At 44.1% G+C, this 27355-nt stretch overlaps 1 protein-coding gene across 2 annotated transcripts in view; it reads left to right on the forward strand.

The window, feature by feature from the left end:
- The first annotated feature begins 2959 nt into the window (after window positions 1-2959).
- The window catches only part of CBFB (core-binding factor subunit beta), a 41736-nt gene continuing 17340 nt past the window's right edge, over window positions 2960-27355 (forward strand). The window contains exons 1-4 of one of the 2 annotated variants that reach the window (XM_048958558.1): window positions 2960-3120; window positions 3233-3319; window positions 7158-7274; window positions 25199-25315. In XM_048958558.1, coding sequence (XP_048814515.1) covers window positions 3043-3120; window positions 3233-3319; window positions 7158-7274; window positions 25199-25315 — 399 coding nt within the window. In that variant the 5' untranslated portion in view covers window positions 2960-3042. The remainder of the gene's footprint in view (window positions 3121-3232; window positions 3320-7157; window positions 7275-25198; window positions 25316-27355) is intronic. The other variant, XM_048958559.1, reaches the window with a different exon arrangement.

A 27355-nucleotide genomic window follows, 5' to 3' on the forward strand; every position in this document is an offset into this window, starting at 1 on the left:
GCTGCCATAGATCAATGGATACATAGGAGTCTCACTTATTAGTGTTTCACATGCACAAAGTCTAGAGAATGATATAACATCTGTACCACACAGTTGTTCATCAAATACTGCTGCCCAGGGGAAATCAGAAATTTCAAAGACATGGTACAGAAGGTAAGAACATAGTGCACAAGACTTGTCACTGGAAGAAAATTCCCCTTCTCAAAAACATCCACTCTGAAAATCCTTAGTAGCATTCTTCCTCAGTTCTCCATGCCCTGTTAAACACAGTAGATCTTATTTTGAAAAGAATGGCTCTGAAGGCAGCGTGCCTCCAAGTCTGACCATTTCTGTTTTCTGAAGGTGACTCACCCAGAGGCCTGATGAACAGACGAAGGTCTCATCTCGTGAATCAACAGCACAAGGATCTGCAGACCAAGCTAATTCTGCTAACATTGGAGCAGCCTGAGCTGCACCAGGGCTTGCAGAAACATCACTGAGGTTCCTTTAGGAAGAGCTTTTGCTTGGTACAGCACAAGCAAGAAGATTCTAGCTTGTTTTCATGCGTTGTTGATACGGTACTAAAAAGTAGAAGCAAAAAGCAGTGTGGTAAGCTGCAGAATACCCACAAGTTTGTATCCCATCTCCAACATGATAACCGCAGCTTTCCCTCCCATCTTGCCCAGCTACCACCTGCAAAGCTGCTTTTGCCTGCCTGGCCAGGGGCCAGTTGTTGTGGCCAAACAGGGTAAATACCTCCTGGAATTATGTGCAGCCTTTCATGCAGCAAAGGTGTTAATTCGTATGCCTCTCCCCTGTCAGGATAGGAATAAAAAAGTAGGAACTTCCCTATCTTCGAGACCTAAATTGCCTTGTTAAGGCACTGGGGCTGCACAGGGGTAGTGAGGAGAACAGCTGGTCCAATGTTATATGCTTCCTGTGATGAGAAATCCAGTCAACATTATTTTTCTTCCCCAGTTATATCTGTTAGCATTAACAGGAATCCCTTCACCAAGGAGATATTCTCCAGAGCAGAAGTTCATTTTTTCAAAGCCAGCTCAGCCTAGAGAAAAACCGGATAGACCCAGAAGAATAACATGGTACCGTCGGGCCATTTTCCATCTCGTCACTGCCTGCTGTTCTGTTTTTGCATCAGACCCAGGGAAGCAACAGGCAGAGGCAGGGGCCGATCTGTTGCAGACTTCCCAATAATGTTGACTCACTTTATTTAAAACGAAAACTTTGCAGTGAAGAGAGCCCCAGGATGACAAACACTAAACAAAGGGCTGTGGGGAGGAAAGCAGTCAGAGTCGCTGTTGTTTCCAAGCAAAATCTTAAAAAAATATGGGACAAGGACAAAAAACGTGCAAACAACAACAAAAAAAGAAAACAAACAAAAACACCCCACAACTTGCTAGGTGATTACTGCTCCTGGTTCTTATTTCAGGGCTTCACAACCACTCACTTTTGAGCTCAGTACTTTTTTCATTTTCTTGCAAATGTTTGGAAAAAGGCCTGTTCCGTTGGCATGGGGGAGGCGGGAGCTGGGTGATGTGCTCCAAGTGGTGACAGATTACTAGAGGTTAAGAAGGTGGATTTCTACCCGATGGACTTGGCAGCTCTCCTGCAGGTCCATGCACTCAGTATTGATCTTGCTGCAAGATGAATAGAAGATGAATAGTGATATGGATTTTTTATTTTTTATTTTTAAATTCTTTTTTGGGCACCTCTAAATATGGCTGGCATTCACGAGAGTCTTGCCTAAGGGTTGGTATTAATCTAAACTAATCAAGATCATATATAACATTTCTACATTTTTGATCTCCGTGCAGTTTAGTTTCAGATTCAGTTATTACTAAAAAAATGTTTTTAAACTTTCAACTTCTGACCGTATCTGCAGCACAGTAACACACTGACAGTGGGAAGGCACAGCTTTAACACACCCAGAGTTATTGCCTAAATGTACTGAACTTCCCATATAATCCTTTTCTACACGTGAACATAACATCAGCAGTTTCTTGATGAAGTCCGTACACAATTAAGGAATACAGACGCTTCCCTCGTTTTTATTAATTTGCTCGCACTTGATTCAGATCGTGCCTCCTGGCTAACCTTAGCATCGCCCTCTTCCAATTTGCATGAGTACGTGTAAAGGTAAGATTGTAACGCTGAGAGATTAGAAAACCTCATTTCTTTATCAAAAGATCTAATGCGCTCTAATATTTTTACGCTGGCAATAGGCATCAAGCTATCCGAGCGCTTTTGGCGAGGGCACTACAGCCTCGTGGCACTGCTGGCTGCCGAGGAGCAGCGGAGGGCTGCAGGAAAAGTTAATAACCGAGGTGAGGGTGGAATAAAAGGGTTTGGGACAGGTGGTGTGCGTCCTGCAGGGAGGCCCTGGTGAAGGGCTGAAGCGAGCAGCACTCGGCGCTGTGTTTTGGGCATGGAAGCGAGCTGAACGTGGCTGAAACAACCGAGAGGGCTGAAGAGACTGAGGGAGGCCGAGGTGTGCCCACCGTAGAGCTGACGGGGCTGAAGGGACCGGCGAGGACCGAAAGACTGCGCCCGCCTCTAGGGCTGAGGGCGCCCGCTGGGTGCCGGGGCCGCTTCCCCCGCAATAGGAAGCCGGAAAGCACCGCGGGAGCCGCCTCGGCGCAGAGGCGCGAGGGGCTCCCGCCCGCCCCAGCCCCGAGGGGCGGCTCGCCGCGAGCGGAGGACGTCCCCCGCTTCCCGCCTGCCCCCCTTCCCGCCTCCGAGGGAGGCGCGCGAGCCCCCGGGGCGCGGCGCGGCGCATGCGCGGCGGCGGCGCGGAGTTGTGAATGGCGCGGCTGTTCGGCGGAGTTCGCGAGGCGGGGAGGAAGTCGGAGGGGAGGGAGGGAGAGCGGAGGGGGCGGCGGCAGCGGCGGCTGTGCGCGCGCGGCGGGAGGAGCGGAGGAGAGGGGAGAAGGGAGGGAGGAGGGAGCGGGAGGGGGGGGGGGCTCCGGCGGGGGCTAACAAAGGGCGAGGCGAGTGGCGGGGCCGGGACAGCGCGGGGCGGGCGGAGGGCAGCGGCGGCCCGGCACCATGCCGCGGGTCGTCCCCGACCAGCGCAGCAAGTTCGAGAACGAGGAGTTCTTCAGGAAGCTGAGCCGAGAGTGCGAGGTGCGGCGGCGGGCGGAAAGTTTGCGCGGAGGGCCCGGGGAGGGCGGGGAGCGCGGTCCGTGCGCTGCGCCGCGCTTATCGGCGCGGCTCTGATTGCGCCCTGTTCCCGCAGATCAAGTACACCGGCTTCAGGGACCGGCCCCACGAGGAGAGGCAGGCCCGCTTCCAGAACGCCTGCCGCGACGGCCGCTCCGAAATCGTAAGTGCCGGCCGTGCCGCCCCGGGCCGCGCCGTGCTGTCCGCGGGGCGCTTTGCCGGCTCCTGTCCGCGCCTCGGGCCGCGCTGCCCGCAGCCCGCAGGGGCACGGCGCCTTTCCGGGGCGAGTAACGCCGTCCACAAGGCGCCGGAGAAAAGTCCCGCCCGAGCCGGGTGATGCTCGCCCGAGCTCGATCGGACGCTTCTCAAACTCGGCGTTGGCAGCTCACCTCGTCGCTCGCCGGACGGCGGGTTTGCGCTCCTCGGAGCCGCGGCCGGGCGCAGCGTGGCCGTGAGCGCGGCGAGGTGGCGGCTGTTTCCTGTTCGATCGCCGCTGTGCCGCCCGGAGCTGGGCGCACGCACGGGTCGGCCCTTCTCCATTCATGACGGGGCGAGGTGGGAGTTTCCTTCCCGCAGGCAGACCCCGCGCTCGGTCTGGGACGGCTCTTTGGCTCTCGGCTCGCGATGACACCCTGCCTGCACAGCCACGCTGCGGTGTAGCTGAGCGCTAATTGCCGCGACGGACCGCGCTCGCTGCTGGCTGTGAGCAGGATAGCCTTTTACTGAGGAACTTCATTTTGACTAGACTAAACTATGCTCGTGCCCTGTGGTCTGGGATCCTGTGCTGCTGTGTTTTTGCACTCAATTTTCCTTGTGTGTGTGTGTTTGCTGGCGTTAAAAAGTCGCCAGGGAAACAATGGGGAGGTGAGGGAGGCGGGCTGCCGGCCTGTGGGGCTCCTGAGCAGGTGAAAGTGTGGAGTGCCTCAGTCCTTCCTTTCAGAAGGGCAAATAAAAGGGGATGAAAGGCGTTCAGCTGCTGACCGGCTTTCTAATGCCGTGTATGCCGTTATTTCTGTAATTGAGAAATCACTGTAGTTTCACCTCTGCACTTCTAAGCATGCTGTCTGTCTTTGCCAGAGCCCTATCCCTTGGAAGGGAAGCCACCAGCGATGTCTGTTCTACATATTTTTTCATCGACTTAATTATAAAACAGCCTCTACATTTCTTGATCTGTAACATCTGGTTTTGTTCTGTGAACAAGGCACAAGTAGTCGGGTTTATTTGGAGACGCAGTGTGTGTAATGACTGATGTTAAGAAGAGCTGGCCGTCACTTTATTTTTTTTCATCTTGAATGTTTTTCCAGACATCAAGGATTTAGTCTTTTATCTCCAAAGGGAGCCTCAGCAAATGACCTTACGTATTTTTCAACAGACAAAAAATGAAAACAGAGAGCAGCTGAAGGCTCTAGCATGGAACTGGCAGTAGGTTGTTGCTTCCTTTTAGCAAATAACTCTTTTTGAGTAAGGAAAGTAATTACCAATATTAGTAGGAAAAGAACATGTGGAATACCAAATCAGGTTTCTGCTTCACTGGAATTAAATTGCTTTTATAACTTGAGAATAACATTACATGGATATTTTGTTTTTGGAGGCTTCTGATCTGTGCTTGATTGGAAGGTGTTTGCGTGCGTTTACGCTGCCTGGATGTAGGTCGTGCCACCCTCATGCTACCTGGTGGCTCCTTGCACTTCAGACTGAGCTTTAAAAGGCTCTGCGTAGCAAATAACAATGTACTCAATTTCACTTTTATTACCAGAGTGGTGGTCTGATTATTGTTCTTCTCATGTATTTATTTGTTTAGTAACAACAACAAAAATGCTGGGTTCAGGGTAGTTCTGTGTGGTTACTAGTGAGGCCATTCTTGCATTTTTCAGTACCGACCAATGATTTTGAGGCAGGGTGTTTTAATTGGTCGGTTTCATCTGCACAAAGAGAGGAAATGGGCTTCAAAAATCGAGAGAGTAAGTTTGCCACACAGCTTCTGAGGCGCTTATAGTCTATGTGTTGCCTGCACAGCTCTGTGAGGATGTGAAAATTTGCGTACTTTCATTTTCTTTTTTTCTCTAATATTTTCCCATGCTTTTTCACGGTCCTCCAGCACAAGTTTAGGCACGGGGTGCTTCTGCATCTCACTCTGTTTCCCAGGAAGCGAGTGCAGCTCTCCTGCCCAGTGCCCTCGGGGCCTGTGGGATCTGGAGCGGTCTAGAGCGCTGCAGACGTCTGCTCTGCACTCCAGGATCTCGCTCCTTGACACTTGGTTTTAAGTGCCTAAATTCAGGAGCAGACAAGATGAATTTGCTAAAGATACCCGGGGATGGGAAAGTAGTTCTTGAGCAGGCGAAGTGGTGAGGGTGAGTCAGAAGTGTTGGGTATTTTTGTTTGTATGTAAGCAGAATTACTTGGAATAGTGAAGGGGATAATGCCAGATAATCAAATGCTGATGGTCTGCAGCCGTCGCAGCTTTGATTCTTTATATCTGTGCAAGCGTGGCCTCCATGAAGGTTCTGTTCCATGGATTGAAATGTGCCTCTGGGTATCGTACGGCAAACAAATACTAATGTGCAGTGCAACATCCCTTCAGTGCCAGCAGAACTGATTCTTCGCTTTTAATGGCACTGAGAATGGGCTTAACAGGAGGTAAAAGAAATAAAATTGGATTTAAAAAAATCTTTTAAAAGTAGTTTGGAATGGGATGTGATTGCAGAGTGTTAGTCTCCCTTGTTGAGAGGGAAAAGTCGAGACAAAGCACTTCTACTTTCGAAATGGGAGGTATTAATCCTGTGACAGTGTTGCAGTACATGACCGGAACTGTCTTAAATAACATGTAGAGCTATTGTGTCATAGATAGCAGTGCAGTCATATTTATACCACCAAGTTGCTGAATTCTGGGCTGCTTGAAAGGAATCTGCTTGTCTGGAAAAGGCAGCTGTTAGGGGGGTGTTCCTATGGCTTTCAAGAAAAACTGTATTCTGAGATAATGACTGTTTAAACCTAAGCGATCCTGGTGATCAATACAGTATTGTTTGACTGCAACAAAATATATTTGACCCTGAGATTTTGAGCGGAGTTGTTCTGGCAGTACCCTGCAGGATTTGCATGCTTACAGGACACACTGCAGCGTACCGCAGAAGGGAAATACCCTGAATCAGGTTTCCATTGGCGGGAAGAAAAAAAAAACGCCTCCCCATCTAGAAGTTGGCCTGCTGTGCACTCCATGGAGCTGATAAGATGTGCAAATAAATACAGAGAGTTTGTAAAGACAACAGAATCTTGTTTTCATTTGAAGCCGTAGGAAATATTCACTTGGTAGCAGCGTATGCTTTTCCCAATAATTCAGTTCCTTTAATGATTTTACAAAGGGCTGCTGCTGAGAATTCCTGCTCTGATTTATTCTGACACAGCATCTTGGATTTCACTGGTGTCTTAATGTGACAGCACGACTTAGTCCTGCAATGCTTAATAGAGCTGTGCTGACTCTTACTTGTCTGTGGACAGTACACGAGGAATATCTGTTTCAGTTCAGAGAGCTGTATATCCAGGTGCAAGTATATATTCTAAGAAGCGTGTTCTTGTCTTTCAACAAAGCTGTTCCTAGTAACAGGTCTCTGGAGTTCATTTTCCTTCAGAAGTACTTCTTTTTAGAGATATGCAAGCTCTTTAAAAAGCATGGGCAATTTTTAATGTTTCAGATCCTAAGTTGGTGTAGGGTATCCGTACAGAACCGAAATGACAGATTCTAATGTCAGCAAAACTGATTTGAAAGGAGTATTGATTCCATGTTGTATTTTATATCCAAAGCAGCCAATGGCAAATGTTGTCAAAATGGAATCAGATGTTTGTAACTTAATACTTAAGAAAAATGATGAGTGCATGTTTTTGACTTTAAGCATTCTCTATGCTGCCTAGCTTAAGACATAAACTGATGTAAAAATAAATGACTGCCTGCATAATTTATGTAATGTCTTGCTCCCTGATCCTGTTTGTATTGATTTTTCTAAAAGGCTTTTGTGGCCACGGGAACCAATCTGTCTCTCCAGTTTTTTCCGGCCAGCTGGCAGGGGGAGCAGCGGCAGACACCGACCCGGGAGTATGTCGACTTTGAGAGAGAAGGAGGCAAGGTAAGAAGGAAATTGCTGCCACTGAACGACATTTTTATGCTGTGCTGATGGTCTCGTTGGTACGGATCGCATGTATGATGCAGAATTGCTGGTATCTCGCTTCTGCTTGCATGTAGTCATACGAGTACAAGTGTGAGCTGGCAGGGTAAACTCTGATACCACTTTGTTTTAAAGTATGCTCATATTTTTGGAGGGAAACACACACCAGTCCCAGTGGCTTTGTATTATTTCGAAGAGCAGAGCTTTATTTCTGTGGTCGTGGTACAATGGAATTTTGGGGATCTGCTTAACTTGCTAATATGGAGTAGGTGCTTCTAGAGCGGTACAGGAGTTAGACCTCAGCGAGCAAGTTGGCATCAACAAATGTGAATTTGCATTCTGAACAGGTTACTTCATTGGGTCTCAGGCTGCTAGTTGATACAGCAAGAATTCAGTGTGCTGTTCAATGGAATCTTTTTTTTTTTTTTCCTCAGTTTCACCGTGAGTGATAATACAGAATAAGAATTGCTTTCAAAGTTCATTTATGATTTTATTTTTCTTTTCTGTGGTGGTTGCCTGATGAACTGATATTGAAAGTGCGAATTCCTTAATGACAGCGATGTTACTGTGAAACAGTGTTAGATTTAAAGTCTGGTTAGAGTAAAGTTACTGAAATCACTTATAACTGGTTCTGTTTCTGGAGGAAAAACGTACCTTTAAAAATGTAGGTGCTGTCTCTTACCTGTTACTGTAAATCCAAAGGTGGCTGAAGTCCATGGGAGACTTCCTGCTGACCTGAGTGGGTTTGGACCAGCACTTGAGACCCCTCAACCTTTACTCTGTGTAGTTTTTTGACTTCAAAGATTTCAAGAGGCTGTAAAATTCTTCCTTTTGTCTAGAAGTTTATGCCCACTCTTATAAAAGTAGCAGCAAAAGCAACCAAATCTAACAGGCTGCGGGAAATATCCAAAGCGTGTTCAGGTTTAGCAGCATATTGTGGCATACTTTTTAAATGCTGCTAGGTGGAAGGTAAACATTTCCTATACTAGGAAAACCTGGTTGGAAGAAAAAAAAAAAAAATTCCTGAGGGCAGATATGGTATTTGGAATTCGAGTTAATGAGGATTTTTGGAAAAAAAAAATTGTTTTCCATTTAGTCCTGTGAGGCTTCCAGAAGCTTGACAAATTGGGGGAGAAGGAGTGAAGTTGGCTATGCTGGGTGCCGACTGCTTTGCTAAGGAAACTGAATTGAATCTGGCTCTTATTGAAAAATATTGATTCTGGCTCACAATTGAATGAGGAATTTTTCTTGTGATGTGTAAGAAGACTGAAGTCTCTCTTCTTGCCAGTTGAAAAATAATTTTATTTACTTCTGTGATGCTTCTAACTTCTTGTTTTCTCTGAATGATTTCTTCAAGTACTGAGAAGTATTTCGTCCATTTTCTTGTGTTGTCATAATTGGTGTAAGAGCTGGGCAGACGCGCTGCGTATTAAAATAGAACATGAGCCTCATTAATGTGTGCCGCTCCCTGTTTTATGTCTGTTTACAGTAAATTCTAGAGTGCTTCACTAAATCGCTTGGAATATTTCATCTGCATCAGGCTGGAGGTGGACAAGCTGTTAAATGGGACTGGAGCTGTGCTCCAATATGAACAAAGCACAGATTCGCCGTTGTAATCAGGCTTTCTGTTGTAAATCACATGTGAATGCAGGCTTGCTCTGCACGGAATTAAACTTGTCTGAAAGCCACTCCCATAACTTCAGAGAGAAGTAAGCAGAATGGCAGAGAGCTGCTTACGCTATCAGCAAAACAGTTAAGTGTTTTATCATTTGAAGTGTCTGAGATTTTTCTTTTCCGTAGATTCCTGTAGCCTAGTTTTATTAAGAATTTCTTTCACGGGCTTCAGGAGTCCCTTAAAACCATGTGATTTTTTGTAGCTCTGTGCAACATTGTTTTATGAGCTTTGATTCTTGAGGCAGTGCATAATGTGTGTTTGTTCATCGCTGGACTTCAGCCAGTAGGGCATGTTTTTAATTATGTGAATAAAAAGGGCTATGGGGGGAGCTGTCAGTTAATTATTATTTTAGGCATTAGTTTGAGATCTAGCATGTAGATAAACTTACTGTGCTAGAATATTTCTATTCTGGAATTCTGGTTCAGCGTTTGGCCAAGCAAGTCGTGGCCCAAAATAGTTTATCCAGAGTTTGTGCGTCGCTGTTGTGCCCAGGCAGCTTTGTACACAAATTGACCGAGTCAGCAGCTCGGCATCTGCTAGAATTACCTCTAAATGGCTGAGCTTCCGAAAGAGAGAGACCCTTGTGAGTCCACCTGGAACTCAGGACTCTGAACGTTCACTTCATCGGCCTGAGGTTTTTCAGTCTGGTATTTCCTCACCCGGGGGTTTTTCCTATGCTTAATTTGACTTCCAGCGTGACGTTTCTGATGTTTGCGATGGGTGGGAAGGCCTCTAGTGAGTACCTGATCTGCTCAAAAATAGAATAGCTAAGAGTTCTCATCGTTCTTCTGCTCATTTTAAACACAAATGTCTTCCTTTTATTTGAAGTGGCTTTCGTGTCTTATGCTCTCTTTGTCCCGTAGCAAAAGTAGTTGTGTTCCTTTGCTATGAGCAAAAATACACATAGCAATAAAAATTGCTCCCTGGACTCCTCGACCGTGAAAACCATAGAACACTGTTTTGTTACTGTCTTGTATGGGTTGGGGAGGGAGTCAGGTGGAATGCATGTCCTCTTTCTGGATACCTTAATCAGCAGAGGCTTCCTGGTCCTGTCTGTGGTTGACTAATGCCGATTTCTTCTTTCCTTCGCAAATGTGTGAATAGAAGTTTTTAAAACATTCAGAGTCAAAACAGTGTAGTAGAGTCATCTGGTGCCTGAAATCTCCTGTAATTGAATCCTGGAGTGAAACAGAGCTTCACTTTCTCCTTGGTTCTCCAGTATCGTTAATTACTTAAAGTAGTTCCCTTGTACTTTGTGGAGTTTTGTTAATTTTTACTGCAGTCCTATATTGATCCCCTATGAACTCCTGGCTCAGTGTGTATGTGAGGGTGTCAGCGTTTCTTGACGCTTTATTGAAAGTCCCCTTGTTTTGATATGGACTGTGAGTTGAGATCAGCTTTTTTCTTTTTTCTCCATAGTTTATTTTGTACTTTTTATGGTAAGATAAAGTATTTGTGTTTTTTATTTCTTAAACTCGAAGCCATGTGTATAGCCTGGGCTTTCTAGCCTCAGTGCGTGTTAGCTCTCAGTGTTCCTTTTTGTTGTATAAATATCAGTTACCACACTGAAGAAGTGTGTGAAGCTGTTTTACTTCCCCTCCTCTGTCTAATACTATTCTCCATCTCGTTTCTAATGCAGCTTAACTTCCTGTCTGCTGTTCAGCAGCAGCTGCTCATAAACCAGAATCTTATTTTAGTGCAGTATGCTATAAACCCCACGGTTCTGGAGGAAAGCACATCAGGCAGGATTAGAATTGATCTGGGATACCTGGCATGCCACATGTGCAGTGCAGTGCAGCTAGGAGTTCTGCTCATTCTAGCCTAAGAACACTGGGCTGAAGGTGCTGAGTTTCTCCTCACATGGTGTCCTTGTCATAACTGGGAAACTCATTTAGCTTTAAGTTGTTTTGAAGTGCTTGGATGAATCCAGTAGTTGCACTGTGGTCACTACAGAAGTGCACTGAGAAAGAAAAGAGGTGTATTTGAGGAAACTGAATTTAAATGGCAGTCAGCAGTGCCAGTTTTCCTCTTGACCTCTGTTCTCAGTGGAACTTGTGGCTTGATAAATAGGAATTGTCCCCAGATCAACTTTTTCTGACGTCAGCAATAAACTTTTGCAGGCCATTGGAATGATGTACTGACTGCTCTGCTTTTTGAGCAAATACAGTTTACAGTCAAATACAGGATTGTAGTGTAACTGTCAGAATTTGCTTGGAAAGTGAAGGCTTAATTTGGTCCGCACCTGTTTTTGAAGAACTTGGATGAAATATTAATTTATTCAAATTAAATTGGAGTAGCAGCTTTTTATTCCTTGTTTGGGGTTGTTTTGGGTGTTGTGTTGGTGAACAAATTGGAGAAACTGATTTATAGTTTCAGCTTTCATTTTTTAGTGTCACTACATTGCCAAGAGGCAAAGATTCCTTATCTTCCTATCTTCAGTCCACCAGCAGGTGAGACTTGTGCGTTGTCCCCATCTACAATGTCACCACTAGCAGTGCTATGGAGCAGTTATGTATTCTCTTCACAGCCACAGTCCCTGGACAAAAGTGATTTTGCTTTAACTTTTTATGAGTGCCCACGCACTAAATGCTGGGATTTAGGGGAGGAAAAATGTGTTTTAGGGCCATATTAACCAGTGTCCGTATTGTAGTGTGCCACCATGCATGGGGAGCCATCTTCACCATGAGGTGCATGTGGCTGTAACAGTCATTGAGACTTAGTCACTGCTTGTCTGTAGTAATTTAACGCTCCTTCAGATGACTGGGAAGGTCTCTGTTTAAGGCATCGAAGACAACGCTACAGTCCTGAAGAGCTGGATGACACCTAACAGAAGTTCCTAACCCAATTCTCATAGGGCTAGGCATGCTGTGAGCATGTGAGATATAACTTAAGTAAAAACGTAGCAAATGTTGGCACTGAAGCAGTACTGTGCACATTGTAATGGACTGTGTCTTAATATGTGAGGACTTCTTGTTTCCCAGGAGCCGTCCTGCTCGTAAGCAGTTTCTCTACAGAGTGGTCTTGTTGCTCTACAGATGAAAACTCAGGGGCTGAGGTTTCTTGCATAGATTTGTACAGTCCTTGGCTGGCTTGTAGGCCAGTCACTAACACAGTGGTGAATGAGGGTAGCGATATTTTAGGGTCAAGTGTTTAGCAATGTTCAGCAGCTGTTCTCTTCCTTTGTGCCAGCAGGATGATGGAGAATTCTTCTCCTGCCTTATTTTTAGTTTAGCATGGCGTCATGGAGATGTGACTGGAGCCTGTCCTTGTTGCTGTTGCTTTCCCCAGCAGCCTTTCCAAGTCATTGTACTGTTACCTCTGTGCCCATATTGCTACATCACTTTGACTTAACTGTTCCTTCTCAGCTCTCTCAGATGACCCCAGAACCCCAAAACATTGTGAGGCTGGGACAGCCAAAGGGATTTTCTGTGAAATGAAGTGTGGTGGATGCTGAAGGCATGTCAGCTGCTCAGCCTCTTTCAGGGCCTTGGGCCTGCCTCAGCTTGGAGAAGTTGTTGCCCTCATGAAGCCCACTTTGCTGACATTCCTTTATGGCTTTTTGCAGCTTGTTCTGTAAGCACTAACCAGAGTCAGCATGTCTTTGTTCTGACAGCAGGTAGGATAGGTTTGGTTTTGTAACCAGTTCATACTCAGCCTGGCAGAACAGTTTATTTACTTACTTACTGGAGTTGTGTGGCAAAAGTCCTAGCAAGGCTTAGTGTATAAGAAGAATCCACTTTCCTAGATGGTTCCCTTCACCAGTTTTCATTCATAATCACTTGCAAGGTGCGAATAAAGTGTCAGTTTTGTATAGGTGTTTGTGATTCTATACTTTACTGTTGGGTTTGTGTTTTAAGATGTTCTTTTTAGCAGAGACTGCTCAAGTTCTTTTCTTTTTTTTCCTTGGAGATATTTTTTTTTTTGTTCATGCTCATTTGGCCTTTTTCTTTAATGGAGAAAAACTTTTCCTCCTTTTTCCTACGTACTTTGAGGTGGTATTTATAATGACCTGCTGTTGCATAGAGAGCTACTTAATCAAAGCTCCTTTTTAAGCTGGGTAGTCATAGCACATATCTTACTTCTTTTCCTTCAGAGTTGGGAGATGGCTGTGTCTGCGTCCAGTTTGCTCACTGTTCAAGGTTAGGAGCTTGTTTTTGGGGAAGGGAAATATTTCGAGCTTGTTAGGTACATATTGTCCTGTGCACACAAGCAGTTACAGGCTGAGGTTTGGACAGTTGTTCCCGAAGACTGATTTATTGTAGGTGCTCTCCTCTGTTAGAGCATGAGTCACAGCAGATGTCTCTCATGTGACAAGTGTCCTCTGTCTTTTCCCCCTAATCCTTTCTCTCTCCCCCTGCCCTCCGAGTGCTTCTCTTGCCGCATGCAGCCTTGTTCGTGTGTTATGATACATACAATGATTATGCCACTTATGCTTATGAACAACTCCTAAAGCATGTTTGTGCTGTTTGGGATGCCTGCTTATCAACCATTTTCTGTAGGTCCTAAGTGCTTTCTGATCTGCCTCAGTCATATTTTCGATGTTATCTCAGGCTAAATGTCTAAATGTAGTGATCTAAATGCATCCATTAGAGTTCTGTAGACAAGGCCTCAAAATTAGTCATAGCGTCCTCTTAGAGTCTCCCAGAAGAGAAACAAAACCAGAGTAAATGGATGAGCTAAATGTTGCATTTGGGAACCAGCGATACAGGAGGACATGTGAGCTGTGGATGAAAGCAGTGCTTAAGATCTCCACAGCTCTCCACTGGATATTGGAACAAATCCAGACATTTGGATTATTGAATCCTCTTGTTTGCATATCAGTCTCCACTTACTAAACAAAGCTGTTAATGTTATGCTTCTCTACTCTTCTTATAAATGAATGAGAGAGGCACAAGCATTGCCGTTGAAGAGGTCTGTTCTTTGTGAAAAACCACTTCATGCTTCATATTCTAAAAAATACTCAGCGAGATGATTAAAGGTTTGCTACAAGAAACTCATTTTTCTGAAAGTTACTGAAGTGTTTCTTCAAGCTTTGTTGTCCAAAGCACAAGTAACAAAATGAGCTAATTAGCTTGCATAATTGCATATTTGATGTTTAGCAAGTTGGGCTGATGAAATACGTACTGTGACAATAATAGGGGAAAAAAACAGGGCTTTTTTTCCCATGTAAGATTGCTGCTCTAAGCACATGTGACTGCTAATGAAAGGATCATCTTTTGGGGAATAGCTGATGCTGCAGATGTTTTGTCTGAGCAGACTGTCCATGTATTCTGTGCCACATTAATATCTAGACTTGTACTAGGATCCAAATTGCAGCTATTTGAGAAGCCTGTGCAGAAATTCTGCATTCTTGTTGTGTATAAGGCACTACACTTAAGCAGTTGTAGGCCACAGCTCTGGGTCTTGGGGCTTTGCAACTTGTTTTGTCTGTTCACCTGAGTGTAAATGCAGAAGACAACTCATATGGAAGGAGTCGGAAAACGTTCTTAAACCTGGCATAATTTTTGCAGTAGGGCTGGTTAAACTTGAATTTTCTACTGAAACAGAGTGGTTGCTGTCAAAGTGTTGTTTGTCACAGACTTCAAGTATCTAGAAGACTGAAATCTAGGGAAGGAAGCAGCTACATAACATTTAATGGGAGCCTTTATGTCCTGGTGACATTTCTTCTTGGTTACTGTGGAGGAGTAAACACTGAGGAAGGAGATTGGAGGTGGTGAAAAGAAGTTGTAACTTTTTTTTTCAGCCAATGTATTCCTTTAGAAAAGAAAAAGAAGAAATGAGAGGAAGAAAAGGGAGAAAAAAAAAAAAAAAAAGCCCACATTCTTTGGTAAAGACAATCTTGGGCTTTTTTTTTGTTTTCTTTTTGGAAAACAAATACAAGCCTGAAGAATGCTTAAGAATAGGAAAGCTAAGGCAGGAAAGCGTCTAGACAAAATAAAACAACTGTAGTAGTGTATTTTTCTCATGCCGCTAAAGAGCGTTTGGGGATTTCTTCATAAAGCCTGCATGCTTCCCAGTTTTGTTTTGGGTTAGTTTGTCTTTTTGGTTTTTGGATGCTGAGGACAAGCATTTTCACTTGGCCATGGGCAGTGGGCAGGAGTCGTATGTCCTGCTGCTTCCAGAGAGGGGAACGGCAGCACTCCGTGCTGTGGCTGTAAAACCTGCTGGCCTGGTGGGTTTCCTGCAAGGAAAACTCTGGACTTCAGTTGTAGCAGGCCAGGAAGATGGTATTCCTAACTACTTCAAAAGGTCTTGCAGCAAAATGTTTATGAAATACATAGGATGGTACTTTCTTGACAAAGCCTTTAGAGAAGCACTTTTAGTTTTTTTTTAGCTCTGTACTGATATCCTGGAACTTGAGGCTCAGGCTTTTGAGGAAGTACAGCTTAGGTCTGCTATGATTTTTTTTTTTCCAGCTTAAAAATAATTAGTAGGTGGTCTACAGGGAATTAAAAAAAAAAAAAAAAAAAAACACACAAAAAAACGCAGGAGAGATTGAATCCATCCTCCAGTCGAAGCAGTGTTGGTTCTGTTTGTCCCTTCCTGGTCTTGTGCTGGGCACATTCTGGCTAACCAAAGCTAAATTTATATTATTCACTACTTTCTACAGAATAGTTTTGATGCAAAGTTTTTGGGCTGAGGAGAGCTAAGAGGTTGTTGTAGTATGCAAAACAAAAATGACTGCCTTGCGTTATTTTAAGGCCTGATACCATACTACTTGTGGAGTGAATGTTCAATGTTAGTTGTTGACTGCACCTCGTACTGTACATGCTTCATTTCCGTGAAGGAACCTGATTCAGCTACGTTTGTGCTTAAGGAGATACTGCAAAACTAATAACTTGAAGATTTTCTAACTTTGTTTTTGTAGTATCATTAGTGTGCCTTGATACTTGGACTAGTTTCAGCAAAAAAAAGCCATGGATTTCAAGTGCTGTGGATGCTAAAGCTTCTTCAGAACAACTTTGAAGGGTAGTGACCAGAATGACAGCAAACTCACTCGATGCATGAGCTCTTACATCTTGTCTGTGAAATAGCCTGGCTCTTCTCAGTTTGAGTGGCACCTTTAGCTGAGGACAATCAGAAGGCATACTTCTTGTGTTCTCATTTGTGGATGTGCCCATTCTTCTATTGTTTAATTACTTTGAACAAGGGATGTTGGTCTGGTTTTGTGCTGCTTTTTTTTTTTTTTTCCCCCTCCTTCTTTCTTTATAAGTTCTGGTTTAGTGCAGTTTATTTGCATAGCTTGTGGGGTTTCTTCACGTAAATCCTGCTTAGGGCAGAGAGGGAGTCAAAGTGCTGAACGCTTAAGCTCAACCTGAGCCCCCAGTGTGCAGCTTCAGCCCTGAAGACCAGCTGTGGCCTGGGCTGCCTGAGCAGAGCAGTGGCAGCAGGCAGGGAAGGGCTGTCCCACCTGCAGCGCTGCATCCAGGCCTGGGGCCCCAGCACAAAAAGGATGCAGAGCTGTTGGCGTGGGTCCGGATGCTCGGGGGGCTGGAGCACCTCTCATATGGAGACAGATTGCAGGAGACAGCTGGGGGTATTTGTCATGGAGAAGAGAAAGCTCTGGGCATGGAGGTGGAACTGGGTGGCTTAGGTCCCTTTCAACCCAAACCATTCTGTGATTCTGTCAAGTGCTCGAGAGCAGGATTAAGGTATGAGGGCAGAGGAGGCAAGTTTTCCTGCCTCTCTTGCTCAGGTCAGCGATGGTTTTTGATAGCTGCTTGCTCATATTGCCAAAGTTGGGTGTTTTCTGGCTGAGTACACACACATTAGACATTTCAAAAATACGGGTTTAAGAGATTTTTTTATTTGTATACAAGTGGCATGGTATAAGTGATGTTAGATAAACCTCTCTTTCTAAACCCTCTTTGGGATTCCTAGTAATAACTGGTTTTTGTCATGCTATTTTCTGAGAGCTTCTTAAGAATGAATTTCCCAACCATTTTTGAAATTTGTGTCTGGAAAATGAATTTTGTCAACGCGGCAGAAAACTGTATATGTCCCTGTGAGTTAACAGGCTTTAGGAGCAGAAGCATTTCTCAGTTACATGCATGCATACTTGTAGCAGCTCTTAGCAATATTTTGCTGTAGCAATATTCTTTTCAAATAGTGCAAGAAAAATTGGTTTTTTTTTTTAATGCATGGCATTTCAGAAGGGGAAATGTAAAATCCAGTTGTCTTTCCCGTGTAGAATCTAGTGGTAAATATGGGCTGAACGTTTTCATAGGGGAAAACCCCAGCAAGTATTTGCCTCTCAGATGATCCCTGTATCCTGCTCCTTGTGTTTTGCTAATTCTGAGTTCCAGCTGTGTGGTTGGCTTCATCCATGTGAAGGTGTATGGAGTGAGGAGTATGAGCATGAGGCATCTCATGTTGGGAAACATTAGACTTCTTTGGTAGAAACACTGCAAGAAACAGCAAGCCATCTGCATTTTCCCTTGTAGTGGGGTAACACTTTTGGATGTTCGTGGTCAAGTGTTGTGCATGGTGCCTGCTTAGTGCCACAACTACAGTATTTAGGAAATGTGAGCTGTATTTGTAGATGTATTTGTCACTAAACAACGTGCATCGTTTCTTTGCAGCAGCATTTTAGGGTTTTTTTTGTGTTGACTTTTGATCATAAATACTGACCAATGATCTTAATCCAGGAATAAAATGCTGCTTTCTCCGCAGATTTTAATCACGTTTGTTCTGACATCGTTAGTGATTCATACCTGTTTTAGGTTATAACTTGTTTTTAGTAAGCTGCATAATTTAATGAGATGCTGATCTGCTTTGGAGAAGGAGTCATGGTTCCATAGTTTAGCTAACTGTGCAAAACAGACAAAAAATTATATATGTCTAAAATGGCCTTGTGAAATAAGGCTGTCCAGTAAAGTGCAGAGCAGTGCTTTTCTGCTTGGAGAAAGCAACAGTTATCACTGTAGTATTTCAGTAATATGGAAGGGGTGTTGGGAGAGGCTTTGTCACTGCTCTGATGCTGCTTAACAAGATGCTTTCAGTGGGGGTCTGCAGCTGAGTGTTTGCTGTGCAGGCTTGTGAGAGCGGACGGTGCTGCAAAGCGTACCGTAGAGCTGGCAGCATGCAGTACTGGACAGTCAGGTTCTGCCGAGGAGCTGGCACTGCTGGCAGGTACTTCCTGGGCTGCTTTTGTTGTTTGAGTCAGAGTGTGTTCTTTCCTGAAGAATTGCACTGCCGGAGTGCTTGTGCTTGTTGTCCAAACCCTTCCTGCTATAAGTACTTCTGTTCCTGAATAGAACTTGGAGTGAAGGTTTCTCACATACTTTTTTTTTCAGGCTGCATCTGGAACGGCCTTTGACCAGGCAGTGTCTGCATAGGCATGTGTAAATTCATAAGTTTCAGTCTGAAACGTGACGTCCTATGTTGTTTTCAATAAACAAAATCACCACAACTGCCACCAACAAAACCTTGTGTTCCTCTTCCTGCATTTAGCAGGTACAGTATTTCAGTAGTGATCAGACAGCATTAGAGATCTTCTTGATCAATTACTTCATAGTGCAATTACTTCTGCTACTCTTTAATCATGAAATGTAGCGAGTTCCAATATGCAGAGGCAGAATGAACAAGAGCTGTGGTGCTCTGACAGGGAAAAGCAGGGATGTGTGGTGTGAAATGGCAGATTTAGATGCTTTACCCAGCGCAGCCCTGCAAATAGTAGTTATTAGTTAGCTCTGGGTGCAGCTATTTTTACTTTTCCTCCTGCTTCTATTACTGTTCTGTTTGCAATCTGTGGAATAGTTTGTATTTCAGCTAATTCTTTTCTTTGGGATCATTTGTTTCTGACAGTGTATTTGTATTTGCACTGCTTTTGTGATCTTAAAGCATTGTGGCTGCATTAGAAATGTATTTTCTTCTTTTTTTTGAAGTGTAACAGTCAGGATCTCTTAGCAAGCAGAGTGCTTTGTTCGTATTATTTTGCTTTGAGAAATTGACCTTTGTCATAGCTGATGAAACAGAGCAGCCCTATTTCATTTTTTGGGGTAAACTTTCCATAAGTTCTTCTTGTGGCCTATAGAAACTGGCACCTAGCAACTTGCGTTGTTTGCCTGCTGGAGGTAACACAGGAAAACAAAGGAGTTGGGAAGGGCTTTTTCCAAAGAATATCACAGCTTTATGATAGTCCTCATCATTCTGAGTCTTAGAGACCTCTTAACAAACTGCTTGCAAAGATATTCCACTTGAAGCTCTGTGTGTGCCAAGTTTAGACTTCAATAAAACCTTGTGTTTGTGGGGTGGAAGCTGTTTCAAGACGCGGCTTTCAAAATAGCCTGGACATTTTGTGTTTAAAGGCATGAGAATCAGATGCTTTGAGGCATGAGAGGTGTAAGGATTGGTCTAAGCTTGCTGTCTTCTCTGAGCTCTTCCAGTTTGTGGTGAGGTTGGGCACACGAGGAAGTCACCAGGAGTGTGACAGACTAGGTGGGATTCCTCCCCTCTGCTTATTTTTACTCTTCCAGCCTCAGTTAAAGGTGTGCTACAAGGCTTTAATTTCAGAACTGAATAGAGAATTGCTGCACACCCTCACTGAAAGCGTCTTGTTAAGCAGCATCAGAGCAATGACAAAGCCCCTCCCAACACGCCTTCCATATTACTGAAAATTAATATTTGTTTATTGAAATGACAGAGCCTGCTAACTCCAGTCTTGACTTGGTTGTTTTCCATCAGTTTCTTTTTGATGCAGTAAGTTGTGTTTTAAGCGTTGTCTGAAGCCTTGTGTGGATTTTTCAGCTTTCTCTGTAACTTCAGTAGTTCTTAACTAACCTAGTTACTATTATAGTCATTAAAACTGTTCTTTTTCCCTAAAAAACTTGGGATTTTAGTGTATGTATTCTGTCACTAGATTTTAGAGATTTTCTTTCTTTCCTTATAATTTCCCAGCTTGCTTCGCCCCGTGCTCTGCCCCCTGGTTGGGACCAGCCTGTGGAAGCCTGCAGGGGAGTGGTGAACACAGCATTGTACTGTGGCTCTGTATATGTACTCCTTTGATACTTCTGTTCAAGGCAGCTAACGAATGTGCGATAATCTCATACTTACCCGCGTGCAGAGATGGTGCAGTGAGAAGCTGAGGTAGTGAGGTTAGCCTTGGCTGGTTTGGGGTCTTTGTCACTCGGAGTAAATGTTTATGGCAGTTTCTTAGTGGTCAGTGTTCCCTCTATGAGGTCGCTGCTGTTTAAATATTTAGAAGTGGGGTATGATTCAGGATAAGGTGGGATCAAAACCACAGCATCTGTACGTGGCTGGCCTGGGAGGAAGGCAGTGTGATGGGGCAGGGGCGACTCAGAGCCCAGCACCTTCTGGAGTGCTGCTGGGGCATCAGAGCAGGGGGTGGGCAGCGCTGCGTTGCTGGGGGCTGCTGGTGTTTTCTGGGGGTGAACTTTGTCCCCTCATGGCTGGGGCTGCTGAGATTGCATGTCGGCAGTCAGTGAGAGCTGCATGCATCTCTGGGGGAGGAAATGGTTCAGTTGCTGTAGGGAGAAGGAGCGCTTCTGTAACTGCAGGATGTGTGAATGGGGCGTTCAGATAGCGTATCTGCATCGCATCTCTTCAGCACCCTGCTGTTGTGAGATAAGGATTTACTAGAGGACAAAAATAGGATGTGAAACTGAGGTCTACTAAAACAGCATTTTTCTTTCTTTTTTATTTCTTTTTCAAATTCTTATTTCTTATTCAAATCAAGTCTGGCTTTTAAAATACAAACAAATAGTGTGACATGAGCCAAGCCACTGCTTTTTCTTTTTTTTTTTTTTTTTTTTTAACAGAAAAGTAACTCACTCAGAATTGGAGGAGAGGGCACTTTATTTAAATGCAGATAAAGAGGAATAATGATGAATAGTTCAAAGAGTATGGAAAGTGAGATGTTATGCATGAAGGTGTGGCACAGAGGGCTGCTGGTGGGTCAGGAAAGCACAAGCACACCTCGGCTGCTTTGAGCCCCGCAGAGTAGTGTGGCATCTTCTCGAGGTGTGTGTGTGGTGTCATTCATCCTCAGGCCAGATAATGTGCCAGGAGATAAGTGTGTTTACTCTTGCTGGTTGCTCAGTCAGCAAGCAGTGTGTTTGTTCTAACACTGAGAACCTGTTTTTGACATGAAAGAAGCATGTCTGCTTTTCTTGTTAGAATATATATTTCTGTAACGTTACAGTGATTTATAGTGGGAGTTGGAAGTGGAAAATCTGGTTTGAAGTGAAATGAAGATTTGCATAACAGCCACCTGAATAAAAAATTCAGCTGGCATAAACTAGTAAAAAAGTACAGATTTCAATATGTGGCAGTTTACCTATGGCTCACAATCTGGTAGGCAGCTTCTTACAAGTCTGGCTCCTGAATGATGCTAGGGGAAGCACCAGATGGGTTGAGGATGGTTTATAAGATTATATAAACGCAGTTAATCTGGGGTTAGCAACAAAACCTTGAAAGAGTTATTCTAACAGAGTCATCCTTTTATCTGGTTTTAATCCAAGTTTTTTATAGCTCAGTAATGTTAAGGGAAAAATCAGGGTCTTTATAGAAATCAGGTGGCTTTTTCTTGTCTTACTGTGGTTGTCTTAAGGCAATTTTCAAAACAGAGAATTCTGAAAGTTCTTGAAAGATAACTTTGTCCTGGCTTTGGGGTGTGCTAGCATCGTGTGATTGTAGACAAGGGCAGCAATATATTAATATTCTGTTAAGTTCGGAAATTGAAAGGGAACCAGCATGGCTTTATCTGAAAAGAAGGAAATATGTGGTTAAACGGTTTTGGCTCCAGTGTTAGGTGGTTTCCATTCCCCAGAAAGAGGAGAGGGGAAAAGGAGTCTAAATTCCTTTCTCTACAATAAAGGAAAAAGCGCCAGTTTGCTTTATTGTGTGTTTTAATGAGAGAAAAGTTCCTGCATAAGCACATGTGGCTTTCGATGTGAATTATACTAAATTTCAATGATTATATGGTAACTTCAAAACTCAAATGGCTTGTTAAGAAATTCGCCCTTTCAGAGTGAAAAATGTTTATTATCTGGGTTTTGGTGCTGGTAGGAATAAAGCCTACTGAAAGCAGTGGTTGAAGGGCTCTGATTGAGGAGCAGAGTACCTTACGCCGTATCGTGAGGGCTCAGCCTGCGTTCTGGTGCTTCATGAGCTGCTTTATCAGCTCAGCTGCTGGTCCGTGTGTCTGGAGCTGATAGTAGGCATCATCAATCACATCGCTTCTAACTTGTTTCCCTTTCTTTTCCCTTGACTTCTGATGACTCTCATAGCATTTCCAGCACTGCTCAGCCTTCCAGGTGATGCTTAACTTAAGGCAGGTTTTTAAGTACTGAGTCCTCAGCTGCTGCATCTGACCTTCCTGCTGTGTGCGCTGAGCTACCTACAGCTGGCATGTCATGCACTGGCAGCTGCAGGGACCAAGGCACTGAACAACTGCTGAAACACCATTGGACTAGACAACCTTGGAGGTCTTTTCCAACCTTGCTAATTCTAGGATTCTGTGGCAGTCAGTGTCAGCATAAGGTTCCTAGACAGATAAACAAGCAAACGCTTTAAAAAAAAAAAGAAAAGGGGGGAGGGAAGAGGGAGGGGAGCAAAAAAAGAACCATGCGTTCTGGAAACCTTGAAAAGCGAAGTTTTGCAGTCTCTGTAAAGTCCTAGGTAATGCTTGATTTGTTGGGCCAAACAATTGGAGGAGTTCAGTGAAGGGTAAACCCTAAGTGAAGATCAGCAAATACTTGTGAAAGGTAACTGGAACTGCAGTGCCGAGGGACTGGTCTGTGTCATAGAATGGTTTGAGTGGGAAGGGACCCTGAAGGCCATCTGCTCACACTGAGCAGGGACACCCACAGCTCCATCAGCGCTCACAGCCCCGTTCCCTGACCTTGGCTGTGTGCAGGGATGGGGCAGCACCAGCTCTGTGTGCAGCCTGTGCCTCGCCACCCTGAGTGCAAAAGACTTCTTCTTTAACTCTGATCTGAATCTCCCCTCTTTCAGCTTGAAGCCATTTTCCCCAAGTATATACGCTTCTTTCTTACAGCCCCTTTAGATGCTGAAGGCTGCTCTCAGCTCTCCCTGCAGCCTTTCCCTTCTGCATGCTGCACAGCCCCAGCTCTCAGCCTGTCCCTGTAGGGAGGCACTCCATCCCTCGGGTCATTTCTGTGGCCCTCCTCTGGATGCTCTCCAACAGGTCCGTGTCTTTCTGTACTGAGCACTCCCATCTGGACGCAGTGCTCCAGGCGAGGTCTCACAGCACAGAGCAGAGGGGCACATCCCCTCCCTGCCTTGCTGGCTGCACTGCTTTGGATGCAGCCCAGGGTACGGTTGGCTGTGTGGGTGTGAGGGCACACTGCTGCCTCATGTCCAGCTGCCACCCACCAGAAACCCCAGGTCCTTTTCAGGGGGGCTGTGCTTCATCCTTGTGTCCCATGATTTGTACTGATAGTGGGGGTTGCCATGATTATTTTTTTACCCGAACTTTACAGATCCTTTGTTAGGTTTAGGGTGCTTTTTTCTCTTGGAATGATTCTACCTTCTTGGAAGGAAATGACACTTGATTCTAATGGCCTCTTTAACTGTCTGTTTTCCACTTTTGAACTAATTAAATGTATCGCTTACACTTATGGTATACACATCATTTATTTCCTGTGGGATGAATGAGTGAAGACTGTTGGAAGGGAGTAATGTTGTATCTGGTATGATTGAAGGGATTAATCATTATTGAGCTACTATACATTGTATTCACTGAAACTTCTGTATGTTCGTTTACACTGAGATATGACAAGTTGTGACAACTAAGCTCAGTGAGCAAACCTCGATTCATTTTTCCAATTAACATTACTTGTTTGTCAGTTGGAGTTGTGTTGTTTTTCTGCTGCCTTTCTTCCCCTCGTGTTCGTGTTGTTGGCTGCTCAGTTCTGTTGGCGCAGCTCACACAAGGAAGACACACCTTCCTTCTGTACAACCTGCAGCTCTTGGCCCTCCCTCTTTCTGTGCAGTGACCTGAGCTGCCCGGCATGGAGCCGAGCAGACGGCGCAGTCAGCGTGCTTTGAAGCACCCTGTAGCCCTAAACATCAGTTACAGCTTGCTGCTGAGGGCTTGCCAGAGGATGAATGTGGAGCGATTAGAGGAGACGCGGTGTGAAATTTCCCCTGGCTAGCTGGGCCCTTTCTGAAGACTGCTATTTTGAATGTCTAGGCAGCCCTTACATCTGGAACGGGTGCTGGCCTGTGTGCATGGTTTGCCTCTCTGGCAATTCAGCATGGACAAACTTCTGTTTTGTGAGTGGTATGACTTGCCAAGTAGGCTGAAATAACTAGAGGCTGATTTATTATTATTATTTTTTCCCCCATGATTTGGTTAATTTAGCTATGCGAGTTGCTTTTGGTTTTGTTTTTTTTTTTTTTTTATTCTTTCTCCTTATTAAATGGAGGGTGTTAAACTTGTTTAGTGTTGTCTTTGCTGCTTTTCAAATTTCCTGTGTGGAGATAATCTCTGGCCTTTGGAAGGGGAGATGCTTCTATCACTGTATTAGCTTCTGTTATCCAGTAGGGCATTTTGCTCGTGCTCTGTTCTTGCTGCTGTTCAGGGCACTGTGCAGATTGAAGCCAAAGATGGGTTTTGATCATCTGGTGTTGCTGCATTTGAAAAGCCTTTCACAAATGCTGGCGTACAGAAGGGAAGAGTATTATTTTCAGCATGGTGTGCACGTATAATGGATATCACTGAATTTTGGCTTGCAAAGTTGAGGGCTGAAACTGGTACTTGGTCCTGATTGAAAAAACTTACATGTGGAATAAAATGCAGTGGTTTTTGGGAGGAGGAGAGCATGCTCATCTAACCATTTGAACATACTGTGAAGGATCTTCCCTGTCTGGCAGCATGCCACTCTCCTTGTGGCATGAAGGTAGGCTGGCAAGAGAAGTGGTTGCTTCAGTTTGAAAGCAGTAATGGAATTCTGACCAAATGCTGGTGCATGCCAGTTTATAGAATGAGAACACAGCTCAAATGTATTCCGTCCAGTATTGCAGGCAGGAGTTACAGCGTTCATTTGATTAAAATGAGTTCTTGGAAAGGAGGCAGGAGAAGCCGTTAAGTGGAGTTTCATGTTACCAGTTGGCTTGGATGTTCTAAGAATATAGGCAGAAGCTTCCCGCATGGCTATTTTCATTGTGCAGGCATGTGTGTAATGCTTTTGAATTCATAGCAAATGTTTTGCTTTTATTTCAGGTGTACTTGAAGGCACCTATGATTCTCAATGGTGTCTGTGTAATCTGGAAAGGCTGGATAGATCTACAGAGACTGGATGGTATGGGCTGCCTGGAATTTGATGAAGAGAGAGCACAGGTAAGACAGCGTGCCCAAGCTACTGTGCCTTAGGTGTTCCTCCTCCTCTGAGAAGCCCTGCAGTCAGGTAACAATTGCAAGTCCTAATTTGTGTGCTTTCAGCTTTCACTTAGTGTACAGATTGTGAAGAAAACCTGACAATACAGAAATTCAGAAATAGATGGCTGTAGCTAAATCAGCATTGTGATTAGAGCGAAGTGTTAAGAGCAAGAATGATCTGTAGCTTGCAACTTTGTGATGCTTCTTAGGACTGTTACTATGCTACAGAGTAATAAATCTGAAAGTATTTGAGAAGCTATTAGTGTAGCTTGAAACAACTTCACTGGCAAGTCTTTTCTAGCTGATTACCTTTTTTGTTTCTTTTTTGTCAAAGTAACCTTTTTTGTTTTGTTACATGACGGAAAGGGGAAAAAACAAGAGGCAGAGGGTGAGAGTAGGAAGAATGGGGCTTTTTTCTCGTAAAAGTGGTAGGCAGCTTTGTTAAGGTATGACAGATTTTGAGAAACTTACTTATCTCTGGAGGTCCCTTCCAACCCCTACAATTCTGTGCTTCTGTGATACCTCCTATCTCCTGGCTTCCTGCTTCTGAAGTAACTTTTTCTAGCAGCTGAATCTTTGGATGTGAACAAGAACAAAAGCAGACTGAGAGGAATTCAATTTTTAAGTGCTTGTTACTTATATAAGCTTCCTTATGCATCTGTAGAGTTCCCTAATTTATTCAGAATTAAGACAGACCTTGTCTGTTCCACTCCGTGCATCTCTTTTTCAGCCATCCTCGGGGTTTCCCTTTTAGTCATAGCCACAATTGGTCACTCTTTTACAAGTGGGAACCTTTAAATTCTACTTAAATGCAAAGAGCACTTCTCTGTTACACATATGCAGAACTGGAGGTTATATTGATTAATTTGTCTCCATTCAAGAGCTGCAAGTATTCAAATCAGACTTTGTGTGGAGATGTGTAATTGCTAGCTTTGTGGATCCTGGCCTTCCTCAGACTTCAGAAAACAATCTGTACATTAGATTATATTCATTTGACTGTGTTCTGCCTTAAATACAAGTACTGTGTGTCAAAATGGTGTCTTTGAAATAGCCACAGCTCTGTGTGCTTTCTTCAAGATGCCCAGAATCAATGGCAGTCTAATCTGAGAATAGTCCTTCCACCTTTAGTTTATGTGCAAAAAAAAAAAAAAAAAAAAGCAGAAAAAAAAAAGCCACAGAGCCAAAGTTTTCCTTGAATGGTGCTGTTAGCTGCACACTCATTTCTTCCAGGGCTGAGAGTCAGCATTTGGGACAGCAAGGCTCCTGTTACAGCAGCGTTTTCTTTTAAAAAAAAAAAAGCCAGTAACTTCTGTAACACCATGGATTAGAACTCCTCTGACTTGCACATTACGGTCAGATATAGTCCCCTGAGGATTGTGCAAGGAAAAATGCCTTGGTCCATGCCTGTTATGTTTGGTACGTGATGCTAAGTGGTGTGACTGAGCTGAGAGGAGACTGGCTGGGATGTGTGCTCAGGAGCTGACAGTGTCACTCATCTCCAACACTGGATAGCTCCTGCAAGAAGAGGGAGGGTGAAGTGACCTTTGGGTTCCATTCTTCTCTTCTAATTTCATGACATGTGTTTGCATGCTCTAGGGTTATTTTAGTTTCCTGATATGTATACTGTCTTAACTACATGGAAGAATTCTTTACAGGTGTCTTTGGGGATTATCTGTGCACTGAGCATGTGATTTATTGTTTATTGTTTATTTTTTGAGGGGGAATTTATGCATCTCCCAGGTGTCAGTGCTTTCTTAAGTTTCAAGTTCCGTGGTTACTGAGTGGCACACTGTATCTACAGAGGGAGATTTGCACTCAATTATAAGTGTGTAATCTATTTTCAGTTTGCACTTCTGAGCATCAGCAGTTAAGTTTATGTTAAGTGCAAGTTAGAGGAAAAAAGAATGAGAATTTAAAAGGTGATATATCAATTATATTGGTCTGTGTTTGTTAGTATTGTAAATCTTTTGCATTGTTTAGTTTCCCTTTATCTGTCATCTA

Source organism: Lagopus muta, chromosome 12 (assembly GCF_023343835.1).
Source record: "Lagopus muta isolate bLagMut1 chromosome 12, bLagMut1 primary, whole genome shotgun sequence".
Classification (NCBI taxonomy): Eukaryota; Metazoa; Chordata; class Aves; order Galliformes; family Phasianidae; genus Lagopus; species Lagopus muta.